The 27,281-nt window shown below is 40.5% G+C and overlaps 1 protein-coding gene across 1 annotated transcript; it reads left to right on the top strand.

The window, feature by feature from the left end:
• Window positions 1-3,095: 3,095 nt before the first annotated feature.
• LOC100556885 (protein NipSnap homolog 3A) lies at window positions 3,096-24,899 on the top strand. The gene is made up of 6 exons (XM_003216755.4): window positions 3,096-3,258; window positions 15,788-15,995; window positions 20,051-20,209; window positions 21,067-21,216; window positions 23,018-23,104; window positions 23,192-24,899. The coding sequence occupies exons 1-6, from the start codon at window positions 3,196-3,198 to the stop codon at window positions 23,266-23,268; spliced, it is 744 nt and encodes a 247-aa protein (XP_003216803.2). The 5' UTR covers window positions 3,096-3,195; the 3' UTR covers window positions 23,269-24,899.
• Window positions 24,900-27,281: the final 2,382 nt, after the last annotated feature.

Genomic DNA, 27,281 nt, shown 5'->3' with positions numbered 1-27,281 from the left:
TATCAGGGGTACTCGTAGGTGAAAGATCACCTCCCTGGCTGTTGGATTCCAAAACATCTCTACTTTCACTCGGAATCTCCAAAACAGCATCTTGCTTGAATACCCTCTCCTTTCCCCCCTTCTCAGCTGTAACCAATTCCAGCATTTGTTCAGGCCCTGAAACTGCATCTGGTCCCAGCATTTTCTCATACCCTGAAACCCCAAGCCCCTCACTTTCATCAGGTTGAACCACAACAGCACCCACCATCAATCCCAGTTTACCTGCCCACCTAAGAGATAGAAAGCAGAAATGTGAGTAGATAAATAAATACTGCTTTTAGTGGGGAGATAATAAGGGCATTAATTGGGAGGACTCTAAGGACAACAAAAGCTCCTTGGCATGGAGATGGATCAACAGCACCCCACCATGGCCAGAGTCAAGCATAGCCTTCAAGATGCCGGAAATAAGATGAGAAATGCCGTTACCTCTGTTTGTGTATTGTCTGTCCTTGTTAATTGTATAACAGCATTGAGTGCTTTCCATATGTGTGTTCTGTAATCCGCCCTGAGTCCCCTTGGGAAGATAGAGTGGAATATAGATAAAGTGTATTATTATCATTATTATTATCATTATTATTATTATTATTATTATTATTATTATTATTATTACACCAAATATAGTAACTCCTCTGGTTTTGGTTAATGATCCATATTTATTGTAGTTAACATTTCTGTATCTCTTAGCTCAAGATTGCATTGCAGAATTTTTATTTTCAATCAAGGATTTTAAAAGCTTCACAAATTTGCCTATTTATAATAATTTTTATGATGGCACTCAATTGCCACTGTTGCAATTTGGCTGAGAATTTCAATTTGATTCTATTCTTTGTGATAACGTCCAGAATATTTTTTTCTAACTGCATATCAATTAACTGGTGTGTAAGAATTGATCTTCAGTTTGTCAGCGTGTGTTTGTGTCACAAAGTTGCTTTGATATCTCCGGAACAAAACTGGAACCATTTCATTATCTCCAGAATCCTATCGCTTCTCTGCATTTTCACTCATTCGTCTATTGATTTTGTAATCCCATTAGAACTGAAACATCTGGGAAGCCACAGGTCTTTCAGTCCTGCCAATAGAGCAAAGTACATATGTGCAATTGCAAAGATGAATATATAATCTGCAAACACACAGCATGCCCTGAAATATATGCACAGTGATAATTTAGGATAGCATATAAACATATTCATCAATAACCCGATATAATACAATTTTTGTTCCTGGGCTATAAATGTCATTTCCTAATTGGTTCTATTATAAAAACATGAACGAAAATTTAGAATCTTGTTTTGTGGGACAGTCTGCAGCACATTTTGCTATAGTTTTTCAATGAATATCGCATAGAGTCTCAACTGATTCAACATAGTTTGTGGCAACCACAAAAACGAACTTTCTGGAGTATAATGACTAATTTCAAAGTAAGTGATGCTCAATTAAGCAGGAAATAACACTTTCAAACCAGGAACAGATTTTTTTCTAATTTTGTTACATAAGTTAGTTTTCCCCTGTTGTGTCTGACTCATGGTGCTCATCTCCATTTCTAAGCCGAAGAGACAGCGTTGTCCATAAACATCTCCAGGGTGATGTGGCCGGCATGACTGCATGGAGCACCGTTACCTGCCTGCCAGAGCAGTACCTATTGATCTAATCACGTTTGCATGTTTTTGAACTGCTAGGTTGGCAGAAGCTGGGGCTAGCAGCAGGAGCTCACTCTGCCCCTGGATTTGAACCACTAACCTTTCAGTCAGCAAATTCAGCAGTTTAACATAGAGCTACATAGTATTACATTAGAGTCTCACTTATCCAACACTCGCTTACCCAAGGTTCTGGATTATCCAAGCCATTTTTGTAGTCAATGTTTTCAATATATCGTGATATTTTGGTGCTAAATTCATAAATACAGTAATTACTACATAGCATTACTGCGTATTGAACTACGTTTTCTGCCAAATTTGTTGTATAACATGATGTTTTGGTGCTTAATTTGTAAAATTATAACCTAATTTGATTTTTAATCCCTCCTTATTATCCAAGATATTCGCTTATCCAAGCTTCTGCCGGCCCGTTTGGCTTGGATAAGTGAGACTCTACTGTATTATTATCAGTGTAGATGAAGCCCTTGGAAGTCTCTCATTAATGCTGGCATAGTAAAGGTAAAGGTAAAGGTTTCACCTGACATTAAGTCCAGTCATGTCTGACTCTGGGGGTTGGTGCTCATCTCCATTTCTAAGCCGAAGAGCCGGCGTTGTCCGTAGACACCTCCAAGGTCATATGGCTGCATGGAGCGCTGTTACCTTCCCGCCGGAGCAGTACCTATTCATCTACTCACATTGGCATGTTTTCGAACTGCTAGGTTGGCAGGAGCTGGAGCTAACAGCGGCCACTCACGCCGCTCCTGGGGTTTGAACCTGGGACTTTTTGGTCTCCAGCTCAGTGCTTTAACGCACTTCGCCACCGGGGCTCCAATGGTGGCATAATAACGCCAAAAATCGACTCAAGGGCAGTTTAACACAAATCATAATTCTAGACTAGTCAGCATATGGACAAGAATTTCCCCAGGCAGGAAGCAGCCAAGCATTGAAGCTGCAAGGCAATTCAGTACTAATCAAGGTGAATAACTGCAACATTCACACTTGCATCAGGCAGACAAGAGTTCTTTCTCCCACCCTGGACATGATTCCACAGATATATAAACCCCACTTGCCTGGTTCCCAACAGACCTCACAACCTCTGTGGATGCCTGCCATAGATGTGGGCGAAACGTTAGGAGAGAATGCTTCTGGAACATGGCCATTCAGCCCGGAAAACCCACAGCAATCCAGTGATTCCGGACATGAAAGCCCTCGACAACACTTTATTGGAATATTTTAGAATTCTGGATGTTGGGCATCTATTGATTTGATTTTGCTTGGTTGTTTACTTCCACAAACATAGAAATCCATGCTGGAGAAAGTGTATTTTCTCCTGTTTGTTGAAAAAAGCCCAGACCTTTTCTGGTTGGAGGGAGGGAGAGAAGGCGTGAGAGGCCACGGGGTCTGTACGGCCCAATGCTGGGCTTTGTTTGGGGCGGATCAGCAGGAGCAGCGGCGGCCGCAAAAGGAAGGGCCTCCATAGCAGATCTCCAGTGGATCCCGCGTGGGATCGGAAAAGGGGATCATGCTGGGCCCCAGGACTTTGCTGCGGGGAGCCTTGGCGGCGGCGCGGGGACTCCCTGGCCAGGTAAAAGGAAGGAAAATGGAAGGGAGGGAGAAAAGGAGGGAAGGAAGTAAGTAAGTAAGAATAATGCAGTGTTTTTCAACCTGCCTTAATACATCACCCCTTAATACAGTTCCTCATGCTGTGGTGACCCCCCAACCATAACATTATTGGGTTACTGTGAGTTTTCCCTGCTGTGTGGCCATGTTCCAGAAGCATTCTCTCCTGAGGTTTCGCCCACACCTATGGCAGGCATCCTCAGAGGTTGTGAGGTCTGTTGGAAACTAGGCAAGTGGGGTTTATACATCTGTGGAATCATGTCCGGGGTGGGAGAAAGAACTCTTGTCTGTTGGAGGCCAGTGTGAATGTTGCAATTAATCACCTTGATTAGTATTGAATGGGTTTGCAGCTTCAGTGCCTGGCTGCTTCCTGCCTGGGGGAATTCTTCTCCCTATGTTGACCATAGTCTAGGCAAGTGGGGTTTCTGTGGAATCATGTCCGGGGTGGGAGAAGGAACTCTTGTCTGTTGGAGGCCAGTGTGAATGTTGCAATTAATCACCTTGATTAGTATTGAATGGGTTTGCAGCTTCAATGCCTGGCTGCTTCCTGCCTAGGGGAATTCTTCTCCCTATGTTGACCATAGTCTAGGCAAGTGGGGTTTATATATCTGTGGAATTATGTCCGGGGTGGGAGAAAGAACTCTTGTCTGTTGGAGGCCAGTGTGAATGTTGCAATTAATCACCTTGATTAGTATTGAATGGGTTTGCAGCTTCAGTGCCTGGCTGCTTCCTGCCTGGGGGAATTCTTCTCCCTATGTTGACCATAGTCTAGGCAAGTGGGGTTTCTGTGGAATCATGTCCGGGGTGGGAGAAGGAACTCTTGTCTGTTGGAGGCCAGTGTGAATGTTGCAATTAATCACCTTGATTAGTATTGAATGGGTTTGCAGCTTCAATGCCTGGCTGCTTCCTGCCTAGGGGAATTCTTCTCCCTATGTTGACCATAGTCTAGGCAAGTGGGGTTTATATATCTGTGGAATTATGTCCGGGGTGGGAGAAAGAACTCTTGTCTGTTGGAGGCCAGTGTGAATGTTGCAATTAATCACCTTGATTAGTATTGAATGGGTTTGCAGCTTCAGTGCCTGGCTGCTTCCTGCCTGGGGGAATTCTTCTCCCTATGTTGACCATAGTCTAGGCAAGTGGGGTTTCTGTGGAATCATGTCCGGGGTGGGAGAAAGAACTCTTGTCTGTTGGAGGCCAGTGTGAATGTTGCAATTAATCACCTTGATTAGTATTGAATGGGTTTGCAGCTTCAATGCCTGGGGGGAATTCTTCTCCCTATGTTGACCATAGTCTGGGCAAGTTGGGTTTATATATCTGTGGAAAGTCCAAGGTGGGAGGAAGAACCGCTCTCTGTAGGAGGCAAGTGTGACTGTTGCAATTGTCTACCTTGATTCACATTGAATGGCCCTGCAGCTTCAAAGCCAGGCTGCTTCCTGTCTGGGGGAATCCTTTGTTGGGAGTTGATTACCTGGCCCTGATGGTTTCCTGTCTGGAATTCCCCTGTTTTCTGAATGTTGTTCTTTATTTAATGTCCTGATTTTAGAATTTTTTTAAAAAAAATACTGGTATCCAGATGTTGGCCTTCTCCGTGGCAGCCCCCCGGCTCTGGAACGCGCTCCCCAGGGAAATTAGGCAAGCTGCCACCTTGGAAGTGTTCAGGAAGAGCCTGAAAACCTGGCTCTTCACACAGGCTTTTGAATAAGTACCGCCTACTGTATGCTAAACCCTTATACTAGTGGTTACTTCTGACCAGTTGTAGCTGTTGGTTAACTCCTCAATATAGCCACAGAGTTCACCCCAGTTTAAGGTTCTCCCCATGATCTTATAGCACCTTAACTTCCTTCATATTTACAAGTTTCACTCAGTGCACTTTGCCCAGTCCATTGTATGATTTTATTGCTGTGTTTTATCATGTGTTTTATAATGACTGTGATTTGATTTTATGCCTTTTAATTTTATTTGTGTGTTTTTTGTATTTGATACCATTGTATGCTTGTTTTATATCTGTGAGCCGCCCCGAGTCCCTCTGGGGAGATGGTGGCGGGGTATAAAAATAAAATTATTATTATTATTTCCATGGTTTCCTCCTTTCTGTTGAAATTGTCCACATGCTTGTGGATTTCAGTGTTTTCTCTGTGTAGTTTGAGATGGTGGTTGTTAGAGTGGTCCAGCATTTCTGTGTTCTCAAATAATATGCTGCATCCAGCTAAAATCAGGACAGTAAATAAAGAACAACACACAAAAACAGAAGAGGGAGGGAGGAAAAAAGAGTTGGAAGCAAAAGGGAAAAGAAGGAAGGAAGGAAGAAGAAAGCGGGAGGGAAGGGATTTCTGCACTACCTTGGGTGCACAAATACTGTAGAGTGAATGCAGCTTCACACTGCTTTAACTGCCTTGGTTCAATGCTGTGGAGTCCTGGGAGTTGTAGTTTCACAAGGCCTTTTCTGCCGAAGAGTGCTGGAGCCATACTAAACTATAAATCCCATGATTCCATAGCACTGGGCCATGGCTGTTAAAAGTGGTGTCAATCTACATTTATCCTGCATATAAATGCACCCTCTGAAGACCTGCCGCTAAGAGTGAATCTGCACTGTTGAATGAATGCAGTTCAACACCCCTTTCACTACCTTGCCTCAAGGCTATAGAACAGTGGTTCCTAACTTGTTTTGGCTTAAAACTCCCAGACATCCCAGCCAGTTTACCAGGGAGTTGAAGGCCAAAACATCTGGGGACCCACAGGTTGAGAACCACTGCTATAGAATATGAAATGTCTAGTTTTACAGTCTTTAGCCTCCACTGCCCAAGAGGAGTGGTGCCTCACCAAACTACAACTTTCAGGGTCCCATAGCGTTGAGCCATGTCAGCAAAAGTGGCTCTTAGGCAGGTATCTCAGTGATTCCCAAATCTCGGTCCTCAGACTCAAGGCGCTTTGGAATTTAAATCCCACCACTCATCCACACTGCAGAATTATAGCAGTTCAACATCACTTTAACTGCCATAGCTTTATTCTGTGATGTCTTCCTTCTGGTATCATGGGAGTTGTAGTTTGGTGAAGTATCAGCAGTGGCAGAGAAGACCAAAGACATTGTAAAATTTTCAGCTATCGGGATCCCATAGCATTGAGTCATGACAGTTCAAAGTAATATTAGGCCCCTTGCACACAGTTGAATAAAATCCCGCATTATCTGCTTTGAATGGGAATATATGGCAGTGCAGACCCAGGTAACCCAGTTCAAAGCATATATTGTGGGATTTTCTGCTTTGATATTCTGGGTTATATGGCTGTGTGGAATGGCCCTCAGACTGTATTAATTCTGCAATGTAGATGCAACCTCAGTGGAACCTTCACTCAAACATGGGGGTCTGGAATTGGATTTTACAATGTTAGTGCTCAACGAATGGCCCTCCAGATCTTTTGGACCTCAGCTCCCATCATCCCTGACATCTGCAGGACCAGAGACTGTGGCCCCTACTACACAGCTGTATAAAATCCACATTATCTGCTTTGAACTGGATTATATGATAGTGTAGACTCAGGCCACTTCTACACTGCCACATCAAATTCAGATTTCCTGGTTTGGACTGGATTATATGGCAGTGTAGAGTCATATAATCCAGTTCAAAGCAGATGATGGGGATTTTCTACTTTGCTAACCTGGATTATCTAGCGCAAATGAGCTCCCTCTATCATCTCCAGCTCCATGCAGGGACTTGAGAGAAGCCTCCCACAAGGATGGTAAATCATCAAAACATCCGGGCGTCCCCTGGGCAACGTCCTTGCAAACGGCCAATTCTCTCACTCCAGAAGCAACTCCGGTTGCTCCTGACATGACAAAAAAAAAATGGCAGTGTAGATTATCAGGCCTGAGTTCTGGTGTTTTACAGCGTTTTGTCCTGATAGAAACATAGCTGAATGTTTCCTCTTCTGATGGAAAGCTCCAAAGATCAAGGATAGCTGTGTCTCTGCCCTGGATTGAGCAAGGTAATTATTTACCTATTGTATTTTATTTGCTGTACTTTTGTGGGGGGCAAAACCCTGACTGGTGTATTAAAAAATACCGAGATTTTTTTTTGGAAAAATTAAATATCCCAATAAAATATTCCAGAGAGATAGCTATGTTAGTCCCAGGTAGTTCGCATAAAAAGTAGGATGGAAACACGAAGTGAAAAAAAGAGATGTATTACAGTGCTGTCAAAATTAACTTTTTTTTCTTTTTGCATTAGCGTTTGTGGATATTATCCCACTTCCTTGGATGTAGTACAAATGGGTTTATCCAGCACCTTCTACATTGCTATATAAAATCTAGATTATCTGCTTTGAACATAAGGAATATCTTCCTAATTGTGAGAGCTGTTCAGCAGTGGAACTCTGCCCCGGAGTGTGGTGGAGGCTCCTTCTTTGGAGGCTTTCAAGCAGAGGCTGGATGGCTATCTGTCAGGGTGCTTTGAATGCGATTTTCCTGCTTCTTGGCAGGGGATTGGACTGGATGAACCATGAGGTTTCTTCCAACTCTATGATTCTATTATTCTAACTGGATTATATGGCAGTGTAGACTTCACATACTTGTTGTACATTTACCCAAGTTCATACTCCACAAGTATACATAATTGTTAATAATTGCCTTCAAGTTAACTTTGACTTATGGCAGTCTGTTAATAAGAGACGTCCAAGCCATATCCTCGACTGCCCTGTTCAGTTCTTATCGACTTGTGGCTATCATTTCTGATTTTTAGTTTACTAATCTATAATGCTGTCTTTCTCTTTGCCTCCTGCCCTACCAAACATTGTGTTTTTTAGCAAGCCATGTCTTCTAACGGCATATCCAAAGAATGGCTGTCTTAAGTTTAGCCATCTTGGTTTCTAAGGAGAGTTCAGGACTGATTTGCTCTAGGACCGATTTCTTTGACTTTTAAGCAATTCACGCTACCCATAGAATCCAGTAGAGTCTCACTTATCCAAGCTAAACGGGCTGGCAGAATGTAGGATAAGCGAATATGTTGGATAATAAGGAGAGATTAAGAAAAAGCCTATTAAACATCAAAATAGGTTATGATTTTACAAATTAAGCACCAAAACATCATGTTATACAACAAATTTGACGGAAAAAGTAGTTCATTACACATTAATACTATGTAGTAATTACTGTATTTACAAATTTAGCACCAAAATATCATGATATATTGAAAACATTGACTACAAAAATGCGTTGGATAATCCAGAATGTTGGATAAGTGAGACTCTATTGTAATTGGATAGTTTATAGGACTATTAGTTTAAATTGCTCGGTTGTTGTGAATTTTAGCTTCTAGATTGGTTGTCCAGGACAAATAGTTTTTAAACTGTTACTTATGAATATTTATGGTATTTTAAATTGCAATGAATGATAATTTGGTTATTGTTATTGTTTATCATGTATGCTTATAATTTTGTATTACAAATAATACAACAATATTTTTACAACAATTATTGTTGTAAACTGCCCCTGTGATGGCACGCCCAAGCCTTTGGGAAAAACTATAGTGCCTGGCTTTACTCAGGGGTTATCTGTATACCTTCTGTTAAGATCAAGACCCTTAACATACAGAGGCACTAGGCAAGGTGAGAAGATAACCAGAATGATTTTACTGAAAACAAGATGAATAAAGGGTTAACTCCACCTGGGACTATTGTAAGATAGTTTAGGACAATACACATTACAAAAGGAGATATTTCTGGTTGCAGTCATCTCTCTGGAGTCATTGAAAGTCTTGCCTCTGCAAAGTGATGGTGCTCATAAACTGTCTCAGTCTTTCTTGTGAAGCTTAAGGTGGTCAAAAGCTTCTGTTGTCTCTGGGACTGGTGGTATATAAATACGGGCCGAATGCAGGTGCTAAGGATGCCTGTTTTGGATTGCTTGGGCCTAGGATTACCAGACAATGCCCAAGCCTCTGGTCACTGTAGTTCTGCTTCAGAGAAAAGGAAGAGTTTAGCAAGAAATCTCTGTACAGGCAAATGGAATAGACCAACTAAGGCTGGCCTCTAGGGAGTTTTATGCTACACTCAAAGAATAATACAAAGCGAGGTATCTATACTATTGGGAAAACCTATAAAAAGAGGGAACTAAAACAAAGGAGAGGAAAAGGCAGAGCCAAGACTTCACAGCCACGAGTCCCTTCGAGGAGAGGGGTCAGGGTATAAATAAAATAATAATAATAATAATAATAATAATAATAATAATTATTATTATTATTATATAGAACTGTTTTCCAGCATCATATTTTAAATGAATGAATTTTCTTCCCACCAGATTCCTACTGCCTTATAACTTGATAAGCATTATTGTCTTTTATTATTATTGGACTGTGGCCATCATCTAGTTTATGTACCCACATAAACATGTATGAGAACTGACTTTCTATCCATCTCCCCCCCGTCTCCATGCTTATGAATGCAAGCATTAGTTTTTTCCCTCCTCGGTCCGTACTGCTTGAATAGATTTCATTTCTTCAAAAGATAATGTTCCCCAACTTCTTTTCTTGTCTTCTGGCTCTTTATCGCTATTTTAACATGTTCTGAAATGAGACCAGTGTTATACACTTAATTGTAATGCTGTAGGCAGCTCATCACATATAGGAACTGTCTGCTGATCCTTAAGTAACTGTCAGTTAGATCAGACTGAAAGACAGCAGGAATGATGGATTGGTATAAGAATGCTGGTATGTTTTGAGTCTGAAATTCAGAACTGTATCTGAAATCCTGTTCTAGCCTACTTACACCAGTGTAGGTTGCAGTAGTGTGGCAGAATGGGAGTAAAATGGCTGTGGGCTCAGTGATAATGGTGGGAAAAAAACCATCACTGTCAAGAGACTAAGGCCCCTTCTACACTGTCATATAAAATCTGATTTGAACTGGATTATATTTGAACTGGATTATATTACTCATATAATCAAATTCAAATCAAATAATCTGGATTATCTGATTTGATAATCTGGATAATATGGCAGTGTAGAAGGGGCCCAAACTGCCTTGCTCCTGCCCCCCAAATCACTTGATGGTAGGGTTGCTTTTTATCTCTCAACCAAAGAAACTTTCCCCTTATCACTTCTGCACCATGCCATTATGCCAGTATTAATGTGATTCCAATGTATGTTTCCTCGGAACTAACACCAGCCCTATAACCAATTCAGGTCTCCTCCATTTATTTGACATGTTAGGGATCAGAGCAGTGTCAAAAATTGAAAATGGTTGAAAACTGGAACCTAGTTCTTTTTTTAAGCTTGTAAATCCAAGATTGAGCACAAGATGATACTAAATTGACTAAAGGAAAAAAGGAGATGCACTGTCAAAAGAGTGGACCAGAAATCAAAAGTATAATAGAGTGATACCTTGACTTATGAGTTTAATTTGTTCTGTGACTGAGCTCTTAACTCAAATTGCTCTTATATCAAATCAGATTTCCCCATTGAAACAAACTGAAATGTTATTAATCCGTTCCAGCCCCCAAAAAACACCATTTTTGTTATGTGTTTTTAATAAGAAAAATGTATTTTATAAATAACAATTTATAAAAATAATAATACATAATAAAAGAGAATGTAAAGAAATAAACTGGATTCACTAAGTGTAAAGTACATATTTTCCTTCAAGATCAGACTTCACTTAATCTTCTTCTTGTGTGCCACTTTAATAAGCTTCAAGAGATGTGCTTGAATCCAAACAGGTACTTGGTTTAGGGAAGGGAAGCTCTCTAGGGATTGGAGGAGGGGGTAGGATTGGAAAGTTATAAGCCAATAACGTATGTATATGGTTGTTGTATGTCTTTTGGGCTGTGTGGCCATGTTCCAGAAGTATTCTCGCCTGACGTTTCGCCCACATCTATGGCAGGCATCCTCAGAGGTTTTTGCCCATTGCTCAATTGTTATACAATAGACATACAGTCAGCCTTCTATATCCATAGATTAGTGTCTTGAAAATATTTACAAAATTTAAAAGGGAATTCTATGATCTTGCCATTTTATATACAGGACACCTTTTTACTATGCCATTGTTTACAGTGGGATATGATCATCCACAAATTTTGGTATCCGTGGGGCGGCTTTGAACACCAGTCCCAGCAGATACCATGGGCCCACACAATTTGATGGTTGCTAATTGGCATTTCTAGTGAGGGATATAATACAGATCTGGATATTTGTGTATATATGAAAGATGGAGTTTAAAGAAGGCTGACTGTATGTCTATTGTATGACAATTGAGCAATGGGCAAAAACCTCTGAGGATGCCTGCCATAGATGTGGGCGAAACGTCAGGAGAGAATACTTCTGGAACATGGCCATACAGCCCGAAAGACATACAACAACCCTGTGATACCGGCCATGAAAGCTTTCGACAACACAATGTACGTATATTTCCTTTTGGTGCTATGAGTGGGAAATTCAGTAAAATTATTTTACATTGATCAATTAGAACGACAAATATATGTTAGGCTTGTGCAATCCAGGTAAACTGTGATCGGTTTTGGTGTCCAGGATTTCAGTGGGGATCCCGATCCATTTTTTGGGTACCTCCTGAATTTGGGAGAACAGAAATCCCTTTTCAATCCAGGAAGCCGAAAGATTCGTTTTCTATCCAGCCCATTACCGGACTTCCCAGGCTCCCCTTCCCATCATTTTAGGTATCATTTGTCTTTGTATCTTTCATTAAAACCTAGATTAATAGCATCAGAGTTAATATACCACTCTTTCTGCGATCTTTTCCCTTCTGTCTGTAGGGGAGACAAGGCTTAATGCTTAGTTAAAGCTGTTTCTACTCAAGAGGTAGTTAAAGCTGTTTCTACTCTAGAGAAGACAGGCTCTCTCTCCCTGCTGCACACAGCTTTCTAAGGCATTTTAAGGAGGATTCCCCACTTCCCAGGAAAGGAAGAGCGATGACCTGAAGCTATCCTACCCTGGGCTTCCTTTAAAAAGCCCTCTCTTTTCTCTTGATTTGCAGGCCCTGGAGTGATGCCTTTTTCCCTTCATTCTTTTCCTTCTAGCATCTGCCTCCCTCCCGCACTCCACTTGTAAGCAAAGGCAACCGGTTTTTGAAAGCCACTGTTCTGTTGCGGCCAAAAAAATAGAGGCTGAGCCCTTGCTGTTATGGCCAGTCAGATTGGCCGAAGGGAATGACCAATCCGGATCCGTGCACAAGTCTAGTATCTGTGAAATTTGTCTATTTTAATCAGGATAGGAGTTCACTGATGATAAACTCCTGGTCCCTCAGCTTTCCTACACTATCCCAAAGCCCTGGAATTGCAGAAATAACAGCAAGGACAAGAGCAAGGAGCTTTCCTGGCCTCTTCCCTAAAGCCCTACGTAAGGTGGTGGTGGGGGCATATTCTTACCCTAGCTCTCATGCTAGCTCGAAACTCAAGTCTTGCCTCGCACATTGTAGCAAAAAATTGACCGAGCAACAGTTCGTATCTCAAAAAATTCATAAGTCGGTTTTCTTGTAAGTCAAGGTTTTCACTGTATAAGTGCCTTCAAGCCACTTGTCAACTTATGGCGACCCAGTGAATTTTGTAGGGTACATGGCTATAATATGGATCTGTTGAAAGAAAAATCTTAGGAAGGTGAGGTGTCAAAAAGCAAGGAAACAAGAATAGAACAGAAAAATAGAAAAGGAACAGACCTCTGGAAGATACCAGGAAGTCAAAACAACCAATCATTTTTCTATGTAACATCGTTTCTCTATCCTGATAATTTTAACCTATGTTTATATTTCAATTTCTTCTTCGCCTATGCGCTATATATATATATATATATATATATATATTCTATTTACCACAATTAAGTAACTATAACAATAATAACAAAATTTTTAATTAATTTTTTCCAAAATATACACAGTTTAGTGTAGGTAAAACACATAGCAAAATAGATACTCTAACTTGCAGTCTTAAATCTGTTCTATTTATATCCCTTTTTCATATCTATATATTAATCTTTCTTTTTCTCTTTTCTTTTTTCCTTTTTGCTTTTCCTTTTTTTTCTTTATTACTATTATATTATTACTGTATTATAAAAGAAATCTTAATAAAAAGTATTTAAAAAAAAGAAGAAGAAAAAGCCTCTCATGACCATTACACCATAGCAGTTCCCCTGTACTTGGATGGAAAAACAATTTTGGCCTGTTCTGAAAATGACAGCTTTAAAGGTTTGAGATATCTTAAGACTGGAGAAAACAAACAGCTTCTTCATCCATGGGGATGTGGGGAGCAAAATGACATTGCATAGCAGTACTAATAATAATAGAGTAGACTGAGTAATCCAGGACAATTTCATGAGTCTGGTGCTTTATTCCAATGAATTCTCCATCTTTCTCTCTTTTCAAAGTACAGCTGGTTTTCAAATGCTGTGAGCCAAGAGAAATCTCTAGAGCTTTGTGGCAATACGTAGCTCTTAGGGGCTCCTCTTGGCAGGATGAAAGATGGAATAATAAAGACCTTTCCCTGTTGGAACCATTGCAAGTAAAACTGTTGAAATGCAACAGACACGTTTGTCAGGTAGGATGGTCCAAAAACAATCCAGAAGCAGGGAGTAATTCCCTTTGCTACAGTGCTTGTTTTCATGTGTTTTTAAACTGATCTTGCTGCTAGCTGTCAGTCCTTTGTATTCAGTGGTTGCTATTGTAATGCACCAGCTTGAACTCAGAAGAGATTAATGTGACGAGAATAAAGATGACCCTAGTCCTGTACAAGGTGTATGAAGCTGGAAAACAAAGAAACCTTAGCTGTATCTGAGTAACATGCTATCATGCCATCATGATTCGTAGCTAATCTTTGTCTTACTCAAATGTGTCTAATCTGATGCTAGTTGATGTCCAAGGGTCTATTCACAATATGGAATTATAGTACAGTATAATCCTCCATATACCCGTAGTTTCACTTACTCAAAAAACTAAAAACTATAATCTTTAGGAATTTACTAAGTCTTCCAGGTTTTTTTTAATGTCAGGAGCAACTTGAAAAACAGCAAGTCGCTTCTGATGTGAGAGAATGTAAGGACATTGCCCAGGGGAGGCCCAGATGTTTTCATGTCTGACCATCCTGTGGGAGGCTTATCTCATGTCCTCACATGGGAAGCTGGAGCTGACAGATGGGAGCTCACCCCACTCCCCGGATTCGAACCGCCGACCTTTTGGTCTGCATTCTTGCTGGCACAAGGATTTAACCCATTGTGTCATCGGGGGCTCCAGTCTTCCAGATGATTATTTGTTATGCTTTCATTGGAAGTTGGCATAGGGGGAGTTCTATTAATGATTTCTGTTTTTAAAAGTGAAAATTGGAAGAAGATCTATTTGATAGCACTTGGAAACCATTGATTTGTTTCGAATGTAAAAGCAATGGTGAATTTAAACAACCAAATGTCCAATAATGAATGTGGTCAAGCAATTAATAGACACATTGCAATAATTATAAGTAACAGATAAAATTAGAACAATGTAGAAGTAATAGAATTGACAGTGCTGTATTTTTATAATGCTATGTGAGTAAGGGGGGCTGTGGTGGCGCAGCGGGTTAAACTACTAAGCTGCAGAACTTACTGACCGAAAGGTCGACGGTTCAAATCCATGGGATGGAGTGAGCTCTGGTCATTAGCCCCAGCTTCTGCCAAACTAGCAGTTCATAAACATACAAATGTGAGTAGATCCGCTCCGGCAGGAAGGTAACGGCGCTCCATGCAGTCATGCTGGCCACATGACCTAGGAGGCATCTACGGACAATGCTGGCTTTTTGGCTTAGAAATGGAGATGAGGGTCAACCCCAAGAGTCGGACATGACTAGACTTAATGTCAAGGGGAAACCTTTACTTTTTTAATGTGAGTAACAGGAGAGTTAGTGGGTATAGATCAGGGAATAGAAGATGGGGAAAGACATTGTATTACAGTATGTTTCAAATGTTTTGGACTGTAAATATATTTAATAAAGGTGTTTGTATGTGTGTCTATGGCATAGAGTTAGTCTGGCGGAACTAGCAAATTCCCAGGGAAACTTCCTCTTTGGGAATTTTCTAGGTTTCCACGGGTGACTGATAACTTCTGGCAGAAGTTATCCATGTCAGTAGGGTTCAACATTATCAATTATATTCTGTTTCCGCAGGAAGCTCAGGGTCATATCAACCGTGGATAAAGAGGTCACTATACTGTTATTCCACTTTAACAGTTTTGGTTCCATCCTATGAAGTACTAGGTTTGTAGTTTAAGTACTAGAAGTACTGGAGTGTTCTGGTTGGGAATCCAATGACCCCTCCCTCCAAAAACAAAAACCAAACTATGCCTTAGTCCAGGATTCCATAGGAGGGAACCAAAGTGAAAAAATAGCACTATAACTGCGTAGTGTGAATAGGCCTGTGATAGCTACTCTCCCACCTCTGTCTGTCAATGTCTTGGAGTTCATGTCACCTATCCAAATATATAAAAAAGAATATGAAGCTGTACTTCTTACGTGTTTTCTCATAAAATGTTTTCATTTTCAGGTTTCATCATCTTTTGCTACTGGGCCCAGACAACATGATGGCACATTCTATGAATTCCGTACCTATACTGTTAAGCCAAGCAAGATGAAAGAGTTTCTGGATCTGACTAATAAAAACATCCACCTCCGCACAGCTCATTCTCCCCTGGTTGGCTATTGGACTTTGGAGTTGGGAGGACTGAACAAAACGTTCCATATTTGGAAATACGGTATGTGTATGACATAGAACTTTATATGCTTTTGAACAGATGGGGATCTTTCTTTTATTCATGCAGCACGGGATGGAGCTGTTACTGTAGCAGCAATGTAATTCAATAAAAATGGTAACTGGTAAGTTGTGGCTGGATTTGATCTAATTTAAGTATTGCCATTAGGCCTGTGCAATCAATGAAAAAATATTTCAGTACTCATTACAAAATTAGGAGGGGGAGGGGGAATAGTTTTTAAAGCATTTCCGAAATCGGATGGGTTCCGTATCGTAACTATAATGAGTTAACTACTTTTTGTTACTTTTAGTTAAGTAATTGTGCCAATGCGGAAACTTCAGGGGCTCCTTTATCCCTCATTGTTAGAGCTATTGGCATGAAACTTGCTATGATTATAGAACACATTTGTTAGCCCATCAAGTTTCAGAACAGTTCACGCATTCACAGATTTTTGGGGAATTTTCAAAGTTTTTACAAACAATATTTTTTAAAACTGTAAGAGCTATAACCTTGAATTTTCTATAAAATGACGCAAGATAACAGGAGATCATTCGCCCAAGTTTCAGCAATATACATCTACTGGTTTTTAGGAATTTTCAGTTTTCACAAAAACAGTTGTTGTTTTTTTAAGCTACAACAACTATCTCATTGAATGTCTTTTAACCAATGGAACTTCAATTTAGGAATTTATTTCGTCCAGCCCATATTTACTTACTAGTATTGAAGTATCAATCAGTCGTCCTCTTTGCAGATTCAACCATATATTGGAACATTGGCTACTAGTAGGAGGGATAAATCTCTCCCCTATTCTAATTGGGACTTTCTGACACTGAGCAGAATTCTGGGAAATATAGTTTAGGGCAGGGCCTTTTGAATTCTCTGCCATTGGGCTCATCATCTTCCCAAACTACATTTCCCAGAATTCTGTGCTCTCTCAGTCTCTTTCCCAGCTCACTCAGTTCGTCTCTCCCTGTTGCTTTCCTTTCCTCATGGCAAGAGGTAGCCTATCTCTTCTTAATTTTGGGGAGATAGGGCAGGTTATAAATCCTGGGGATTTATATCTTGGGGAGATAGAGCAGGTTATGAATTAAGTATTATTATGATTTATTTAAAGAGGAATGACAGCCTTTTGGCTTCACCTCGCTTGTGCTGAAAATGAAACCAACTTCCAAACATTACAGAATTCAAATGAAAAGGTTTTGGGTGAGTTTTGATTCTTGAGTTTTTGCATGGGCATCTCCCATGTTTCTTAATATCTGTTCCTATATACAAAAGTTACAAATTAGATATGACTAACGATTTAGAAACTTAGATTTGCACACCCCTAATTGCCATTTAAATATTTTGAAATTGCAGACAGTGCCTTAGTTTATTTTAGTTTTTCTGTCCCTTCAGCTTGATTCCAATTTATGGCAACCATATCATAGCATTTCCTTGATTAGTATTTTAAGTGGGAGTTTCCATTTGCCTTTCCCTGAGACTTGAAAGAGTTTGATTTGCCCTAGGTCACGCTGTAGGTTCCGATAGCTGACCAAGGACTCAAACTCTGGTCCCTTGTACAAGACTCAAAGCACTACTTCACCCTAATAGCCTTACTAGAGAAGCACACATATATGCAAACACACTGTTTACGAGTAAAAGCTGTTTAGTATGCCAGTGGGCCTAATTTTTTTTTGCACAGCCTACAAATCCTTCTTTTGTTTGTTTGTTTTTCATGTTGTCTTCTGATTCTGTAATTAGCACAGAGTACTCCGATGGAAGCAAAAATAGTAGCGCTTCTGAATTCTCCTATAATTCCTTTGGACGATTGTTGGTCCAGAACATTGATGGCTGTGTAATAGATACTAGAGGGGGTAAAAGCTCTAAACAGTATCCCAAGCCTTTAAAAGTCTTTTGTTTGTGTGTGAACAACTTCAGATATTTTTAGCCTACAACTCCCATCAGCTAGTACCAGCACTCTTGGTCCTGGGTAATTGTGATTCCTGCCATTCAAAAACAACTGAAGGGCCACAGTGCTCCTGCGTTATATAGCAATATTTTTCTGATGTTGTCCCAAAGTTGTAAATTAATGATAGACATCTTCCACTCTGGCTCCATCTCAGTTTCCAGGACCAGATGTTGATTCTTCTTGATAGATGTTGACCTTGTGTTGACTTCCTTCTTAACAGTTTTCTTTAACGTGATGTAAACATTTCTTTTATCATTGTCACAGTTGTTATCACAGTTTACCAGGCAGGTCAACTACTGTTATCATTAACAGGTTTTATTTACAATTTAGCAAGTAGGTACTATAGTTAGTCATTGCAGGCCTTAATAGAATCATAGAATCATAGAATAGTAGAGTTGGAAGAGACCTCATGGGCCATCCAGTCCAACCCCCTGCCAAGAAGCAGGAAATCGCATTCAAAGCACCCCCGACAGATGGCCATCCAGCCTCTGTTGGGCATGTTTAGCCTGCAGAAGAGAAGGCTAAGAGGAGACATGATAGCCATGTACAAATATGTGAGGGGAAGTCATAGGGAGGAGGGAGCAAGCTTGTTTTCTGCAGCCCTGAAGACTAGCACGTGGAACAACGACTTCAAATTACAGGAAAGGAGCTTCCACCTAAACATTAGGAAGAACTTCCTCACTGTGATTGCTGTTCAGCAGTGGAACTCTCTGCTCCAGACTGTGACGGAGGCTCCTTCTTTGGAGGATTTTAAACAGAGGCTGGATGGACATCTGTCAGGGGTGCTTTGAATGCAGTTTTCCTGGTTCTTGGAAGGAGTAAAATGTTCTAGCTCCTTCTTTTGGCCTCTGCCCAGATAATGGAACAGTACCCTTTTTACTATTTTTTTTTTTTTACTCTGGTTTCCATCTGGTTATTGGCTGCTACACTGGAGTACATACTAGAAAGCAGAGAGCACTCTACTATGTAAGGCTGATGACTCAAGGAACACTCAATTAGTTGTTTACACCTGAGAGCTCTTTTGAAGTACAAATCTCTGCTAAAGTAGCAACTAGCAATGAAAGGACCAAGGCATTGTCATCTCCGGCCCATCCCCTGTTTGGGTATCAGCCAATACGCCAACGCCTTAAATCAAAGAGTACTTTTTTCAAATCTACAGAGATTCTCCCAGGAATACCTCAGCAAGCGAGAGTCCAAAAGTGGCAGGCTAAAATCCAGAATCTCAGTCAGTGGATGGCGCCAGATGAAAGACTCCCTCCTGGGCACACAGAAGGCTGGGCGACTTGGAAGGCGCTGAACATACTGTGCTCTGGCACCACGAGATGCAGAGCCAACTTTAAACGGGGCCACAAAGTGGAGTCCACAACATGCGAGTGTGGAGAAGAGCAAACCACAGACCATCTACTACAATGCAGTCTGAGCCCTGCCACATGCACAATGGAGGATCTTCTTACAGCAACACCAGAGGCACTCCAAGTGGCCAGCTACTGGTCCAAGGACATTTAATATAATGCCAGGTTTATTTTTTAAACTTTGCTTGTGTTTTCAAATATATTACAACTTGTACCCTCGGTTCACTTCTTACACGATAAATAAATATTAAGATAGCACAAGTGCTGTGGATCTCAGCTGTACGTTGCAAATCTACATCTTAAAACTGTATCTTCTGATTCCGACTGGCCAGCCCATTGCAGACGGTTTTGTCAGTTCAGACATTAGTCTGGGCTGCAGTTGTTTCATGAACTGCACTATGGCATGATATAGTATCTCTGAACTGGGCCTTCTTGCTCACCTCTGTTACTCATGCAATTGTCCAGCTGATTATCCCCTTTCATCCTCCTGTTCTTACCATTTGAAGCCAAATACAGCTACTCCAGTCTGGCCTAGGTTAGCAAACTATAGTTCAAATGCCTGGGCAAGAAAGCCTACTGAGAAGGCAACGGTGTTAAAGCAGAGATGGCTGAGAGCTGTAGATGTTTGTGGGTTTTTTAGTTGCAAATCCATTTCTGTCAAATTTTCGTCTTGATGGGGGTTGGCTCTCTTAAGGGACTTGCAATGTATTTCAGACATTTACTTATAACCATCTTCCATGTCCTCCTTTTAATTACAGAAAGCTTTGCTCAAAGAACTGCCGTCCGGACAGCATTAGCCAATGACCAAGCCTGGAAAGAAAAATATTTGTCTCAAATGTTGCCCATGTTAGACAAACAAGAAAATGAGATTGCCTACCTAGTGCCCTGGTGTGAACTTGGCAGCTCTGAAAAGGATGGTACGTTTCTTTTGTGGTGCTTTGCTTTGAATCTGTCGACTCCGCACTATTACACGGCTTGTTTTTCAACATTGAATTTGGGACTGCAGATATGCAATCATTCTCGATGTGCAGAGGTAAACCCTATTGTGAGGTGGGTTTTTCAGTTGTGCTATAGCATAAAGACTAAGAATTAGATTTTAAAAGACCCAATGTTCCTTACATGATCACCCATATTTGTTCACATGCGTTCAGGGCCTTGTAACTGAGCCCACACAAATACAGCACACCAACTCTGCTAAAATACAACTTGGCTTCTTCCGCAATTTGGATAACTCACCAAAAATTTCTACACATTTTCAATTGTATCTTTTTTGTCTGTAAGGAGTAAAATATTTTTATACAGTAGGCTTAGGTAAAGGTAAAGGTTTTCCCCTGACATTAAGTCTAGTTGTGTCCGACTCTGGGGGTTGGTGCTTATCTCCATTTCTAAGCCAAAGAGCCGGCGTTGTCTATAGATGCCTCCTAGGTCAAGTGGCCGGCATGACTGCATGGAGCTCCATTACCTTCCCGCTGGAGCAGTACCTATTGATCCTCTCACACTTGCATGTTTCTGAACTGCTAGGTTGGCAGAAGCTGGGGCTAATAGCAGGAGCTCACCCCGCTCCCTGGATTTGAACCTCCAACTTTTCAGTTAGCAAGTTCAGCTCAACGGTTTAATCCGCTACACCACCAGGGGCTCCATACAGTAGGCTAAGATGCTCTTAATATTCAGTTCTGTATTTCTTCATTTGCAACATGACTGAGAACTTTTGGAGGACCATTACTCATTCTGAACCTGTCACTCACAATGATGCTTATCTCTGTCTTTCTTCTAGGAGTCTATGAGTTGGTTACCTTTAACATGAAACCTGGTGGACCAGCAGTATGGGGACAGTCCTTTAAAGCGGCAATTAATGCTCATGTGAAGACCGGATACACTAAGCTGATTGGTGTCTTCCATACAGAATATGGAAATCTTAACAGAGGTACAATTCATGTCAGCATTTTAGAAATTTGCTGATCTTCTCGCAGAAGATTAATTAGGCTGTTTGCCTTTTTAGATGAATCTATAGTTGTTTAGCTTGTTCCTAGTCTTTAACCTGAAGATGATCTCCATTATTTGAACCTGGGCCCAAGTGTAATTACATGGCCCAACCAAAATTATTTCTTGGTGTCATGGTTTTTAGACCTGGTCCTAGGATTATTTGAGGCACTGATTCAGAAAATTCTAGTTGATAGACTGCATCAGATCTAGATTTGTAGATACGGTTTCAAGATTTCCTATGGGATTTCCTATGGGAAGACTAGTAGCTGCCAGTTGATAGTCTTTTGGTAGTCTCAAAAGCTAGAACTGATAGGAATCGGTGCCATTTTTGGAATTGGCAGGTCAGGTATACCCGGAAACAGGTTTAACATTTGAGGTGTCAAAATATGTGTTGGCCAGCACTATTTTCAGTTCACAGGGTACATCATTATAGCTGTTAATAGTAAAAGTAAAGGTTTTCCCCTGACATTAAGTCTAGTCGTGTCCGACTCTGGGGGTTGGTGCTCATCTCCATTTTTAAGCTGAAGAGCCAGTGTTGTCTGTAGACACCACCAAGGTCATGTGGCTGGTATGTCTGCATGGAGCGCCATTACCTTCCCACCAGAGCGGTACCTATTGATCTACTCACATTTGCATGTTTTTGAACTGCTAGGTTGGCAGAAGCTGGGCCTGACAGTGGGAGCTCACCCTGCTCCCCAGGTTCAAACCACCAATCTTTCGGTCAGCAAGTTCAGCAGCTCAGCAGTTTCATCTGCTGTGCCACTGGGGGCTGTTAATAGCTGAGGCTAAAACGGTGAATGCTTGAATGCAAATTAACTCAAATGATCTGTATTATATGAGTCTACACTGCCATATACTGCAGTTTAATGCAGTTAATCTGCATTCGCAGTGTAAATGGGACCAGTTTTGGTGTACCAGGGCCCTTCAACGCAGCCATATAACCCAGAATATAAAGGCAGAAAATCCCACAATATCTGCTTTGAACTGGGTTATCTGAATCTACACTGTCATATAATCCAGTTCAAAGCAGATAATATGGGATTTTATTCAACTGTGTGGAAGGGGCCTCAATGTGTAAAGTAGGTTTTGAAAAAGATGTATTTATATTTCATTTGGAACTGGAATATACCTAATAGTGGATGGGCCAAGTTTTCTAAAGGTAAAAGGCCTTTCGAGTATCATGCTTGACTCAAGTTGAAGCACAGAAGTGACACATCTCATGCACAACATTTCCAGCTACAGTAGAGTCTCACTTATCCAACATAAATGGGCCAACAGAACATTGAATAAGCGAAATTGCTGGGTAAGAAGGAGAGATTAAGGAAAACCCTATTAAAAGTCAAATTATGTTATGATTTTACAAATTAAGCACCAAAACATCATGTTTTACAACAAAACAGCAGAAAAAGCAGTTCAATACACAGTAACATCATGTAGTAATTACTGTATTTACAAATTTAGCACCAAAAATTCAAATGTATTGAAAACATTGACTACTGAAAAATTGACTACAAATAAAGATAGAATTGCATAAAATGAACTTACAGTAACAACACTGTTGGAAGTTAAAACTGTAAACAGTTCAGTCCTTGCTGCAGCTGTGGATCTGGGTGGGAGGCAGACTGCACTGGATAATCCAGAATTTTGGATAAGCAAAGGCTGGATAAGTGAGACTATACTGTAAAACAGAAAAAATGAAATTGAATAAGGTTAGCTAAACATTTTCCCATCCTTATGTATAGTTCATGTGCTGTGGTGGAGCGAGAGTCCAGACAGTCGGGCATCCGGAAGACACTATGCACACGAGGATCCGAGAGTAGTCGCTGCTGGTGAGTGAATGCTTTCTTTTTGTCTTTTAAGTCAAAATCCCAATATTGTGTGAGCCTCTCTTAATTATCTGTGTCATTTATTTTCAGTTCGCGAAAGTGTTCAGTTCCTGGAATCTCAGCAGAACTGCCTCCTGGTGCCTACTGCATTCTCACCTCTAAAATAGTATTTTTTGGTACATATTAACAGGGAATTTATAAAGTACTTTTCTACTGTACTGTTGGGTGAGTCTGAGTGCTGTCATAACCCAGCTGTTTACAAAATTTGCTCCAAATACAACCTATGTCCTCTATTTTTGCTTGCAATAGTTGGTTGTTGATTGCATGGTGACCATGGTGTGGGGCACTAATTGAGAATCCAGAGGTTATTGAATCATGAATAAGCTGGCTTCAGTACTTTTTTTTTCTGGATGTCTGTGAAGTTTCAAGATTTGCAAGGGGAAAAAGACAGTGCTATTAAATACTAAAAGGCTGAAAAAAGGCAGAGAGATTATTTTTCATGGAGTACACATGTTAATCTTGCTGTCTGGTCAAAATCTTTCCAGAGGGATCTGAAATGATACAAGCATGGGAAATGGAATACACATACTAAACACTCATTCCTTTTTCAAAGTGTCTTTAGTGATCTAAATAACACTTTTCAGTCTTTATCGGAAAGGGCTCTGTTGCTTTAAAAGCCTATATCAACCCAAGAGAGATATTTAAAAGCGGAACAGTTCCTTCACCATCTTAAGCCATATTTTAAATTTTGTATGAAGTATCTGGCAGTTGTTAGACTAAAACTACCTCTGCAGTACACTTTCAGCTGTGGTTCAGCAAACCACATTGAAGATATCATAAGGATAACCTGTTTCTCCTTGTTAAGAATTGGTTTTATGCAATATGGAGACTCTGGGCCCTTCCACACAGCCCTATATCTCAGAATATCAAGGCAGAAAATCCCACAATATCTGCTTTGAACTGGGTTATCTGAGTCCACACTCAGATAATGTGGGATTTTCTGCTTTGATATGCTGGGATATAGGGCTGTGTGGAAGGGCCCTCAGTTGTCAGGTTTGTTTAGGGTCCGAGCAAATGTGCGGGCATTTTCTTCATTTTTCAATGCATGGTCCAGGCACATCATTCCAGGCATATAGTATTAACTCTGACTTGTTACAATCCTGAAACTGTGAATTGATTGGGTTGCTGTGAGTTTTCTGGGCTGTTGGACCATGTTCCAGAAGCATTCCCTCATGACATTTTGCCCACATCTATGGCAGGCATCCTCAGAGGTTGTGATATATATTGGAAAACTAGATAAGGAAGGTTTATATATCTTTGGAAGGTCCAGGGTGGGAGACAGAACTCCCAACAGAGGATTCCCCCAGGCAGGAAGCACCCAGGCTTTGATGCTGCAAGGCCATTTACTGCTAATCAGTGTGGCAGTCACAACATTCACACTTGCCTCAAACAGACAATTCTCCCACCCTGAACATTCTACAGATATATATACCCCCTTGCCTAGTTTCCAATAGACCTCACAACCGCTGAAGATGCCTGCCATAGATCTGGGTGAAATGTCAGGAGATAATGCTTCTGGAATATGGTCCTACAGCCCAGAAAACTCACAGCAACCCAGTGATTCCTGCCATGAAAGCCTTCAGCAGCACATGTGAATAGATTGATTATTTCTGAGCTGCTGATGCACACTGCATTATTAAGCATGTATATTCTTGCATGTTTGGAACGGCCACAAAGAAAAACAATTCCGAGAATGTACTGTGAAAATGTATATATTAAAAAAAGCTTTTCAAGTATATATCTATTATTGTGGTTGTGATTCTAATTGCATCTGCCTTTTTAGACTGCAGCTAAAGCATCTTTACTGAAGCAGGTATAATGTAAATCAGGGTGGTAAATGTTTCAATTTGATGGAGTCAACCATGCAAATGGGAAGAGTTCCTCTATGTATTCGCCAAGGAAGATTAACGTCCTGAATCCGGATCAATCTACTTTAACACTTCAGATCAATGAATTGCTGGACTGTGCTATTTTAAATGGCAGATTCCTGAATGCCCTACCAATTTAAACACAATTCTATCACCAGACGGATCAAGCACAAGGGAATTCAGTGTTTTTACTCTTCCTCATTTCTTCTTGTTTTACATGCAGATATTATTTTGAATGGATTGATGTAAGTATGTTTGGGTGTATGGTGACATATGGTGACCGCATGCATTTCATAGGGTTTTGTAAGATTATTGCTTCTTGTTTACAAATTGTGTGTTGTCATATGGTGGTCCCAGGCATTTCATAGGGTTTTATGGGAAGATTCCCTCTTGTTTATAAGACACACATTGGGGTCTCATTACACGATTTCTTCCATGCTTTGATTGCAATACGAAAGACACATCATAGGCCCCTTCTACTCTACCATATATAATCCAGATTATCTCCTTTGAACTGGATTATATTGCAGTGTAGACTCATATAATCCAGTTCAAAGCAGATCATGTGGATTATCTGATTTGATAATCTGGATTATATGGCTGTGTAAATGGCACCATAGTCTGCCCTTATAGGATCCAGGAGTTTTCAAGGATTTTTTTATTGTGTTAGAAGCAATTTGAGAACATATTGCAAGTAGCTTCTGGTGTGAGAGAATTGACTGTCTATAGACACGTTGCCCAAGGGACACTTGGATGTGCTACCATCCTGCTGGGAGGCTTCTCTCATGTCCCCACAAGCTAAAGCTGACATGGGAGCTCACCCTGTCTTGTGTATTCAAACTGCCAACTTTCAGATCAACAACCCAACTTTCAGGTCAGCAGTTCAGCCGGCACAAGGGTTTAACCCATTTCGCCACTGTGACTCCACTAGTTTTCAAGGTATCACCAACCTACAAAAGTAATAGGAACTGTGGCCTTAGGGAACCTGGGTGGAAAGCAATGGTGAGTAAGATGGATAAAGAGAAAGCAGAGAAGTAAAACAAAAAAAATGGGTTAGGGATCAAAAGGTCACTTAATATATAGCAACAAGATGTATCCATGAAGTAGTGACTCTCGAGAATACCATTATATTTTTGTTCCTACTTTAAGTAGATATTCCAATGAATAAGGCTCTCATAGTGGAAGGTTATGCATCTACTATGTGATTGTATGTGTGTCTAACAAGAATTAACTTATTTGAGTTTGATCGGAAGTGAGATTTATTCTCTGGAGATGACAGAAGTCATTTGAGTTTCCTGTCAGTGATACAGAATGATGGTGCTTATATATTCATATTAATATGAATAAATGCCAATCATTTGAGGTATATTAGCTGCTAGGTTGACAGAAGCTGGAGCTGACAGCGGGAGCTCACTCCACTACCTGGATTCGAACCGCCGCACTTTCAGTCAGCAAATTCAGCAGCTCAGTGATTTGACCCACTGCGCCACCAGTGGCTTCAGTGTAAACATAAGATTGTACTATTAGGCTGAAGATTTTAACAAACCCCACTAGCAATAAGTCCAGTTGAACACAGTGATACCCTTGAACAAAATATACAGGATTACATAGGAACTTTGCAACTTATAATGAAAAGTGTGTGTATATATGGGATTTTCTCAAGTAAGGAATACTGAGAAATGGTTTTGTCAGCTCTTTGCTCTGAAATATAGACTATTGCACTTTGTATTCTTTGGCAGTCTCCCATCCAAGTATTAGCTACGACGGACCTTATTTAGGTTCCAAAATCAGACAGGCTCTAGTGACTTTATAGTATTTAAGCTAAGCTTAGACTGTATTTGGGTGCACTATATTGAGGCTGTATAGCTGAAATTTCAACATCGAGAATTATGTGTTAATTGTACTATTCAACTCTTGTTTTAAGACTTTTGTCATCAGACACAAATACCCAGCAGGAGGGAGTTTCTGCATGTGCAAGATGCCAAAATGGTTCAGATTTGTATCACTGACTTGTAAGCATAAAGTACAATTTCATTTATCCACATCCAACAAAGTATGTCCCCTCTAGGCATTTTCTAGGTTCTCCAGCAGATCAATGGTATTCTTGGTCCAGAAGTTCTTAATTTCAATAGAGTTTGTTATTATCCATAGTCCCATTTATCTACACAAAGTCTGGGAACAACCCCTATTGATACAGTGGTTGTATCAGTCTCTAACTTGGGAATCAATTTATTCAGCAGTTTTAAAATAAA

The sequence above is a fragment of the Anolis carolinensis genome, chromosome 2 (genome assembly GCF_035594765.1).
Source record: "Anolis carolinensis isolate JA03-04 chromosome 2, rAnoCar3.1.pri, whole genome shotgun sequence".
NCBI lineage: Eukaryota > Metazoa > Chordata > Lepidosauria > Squamata > Dactyloidae > Anolis > Anolis carolinensis.
The sequence above is the reverse complement of the archived record's forward strand: the minus strand, read 5'-3'. Positions and strand labels throughout refer to the sequence as shown.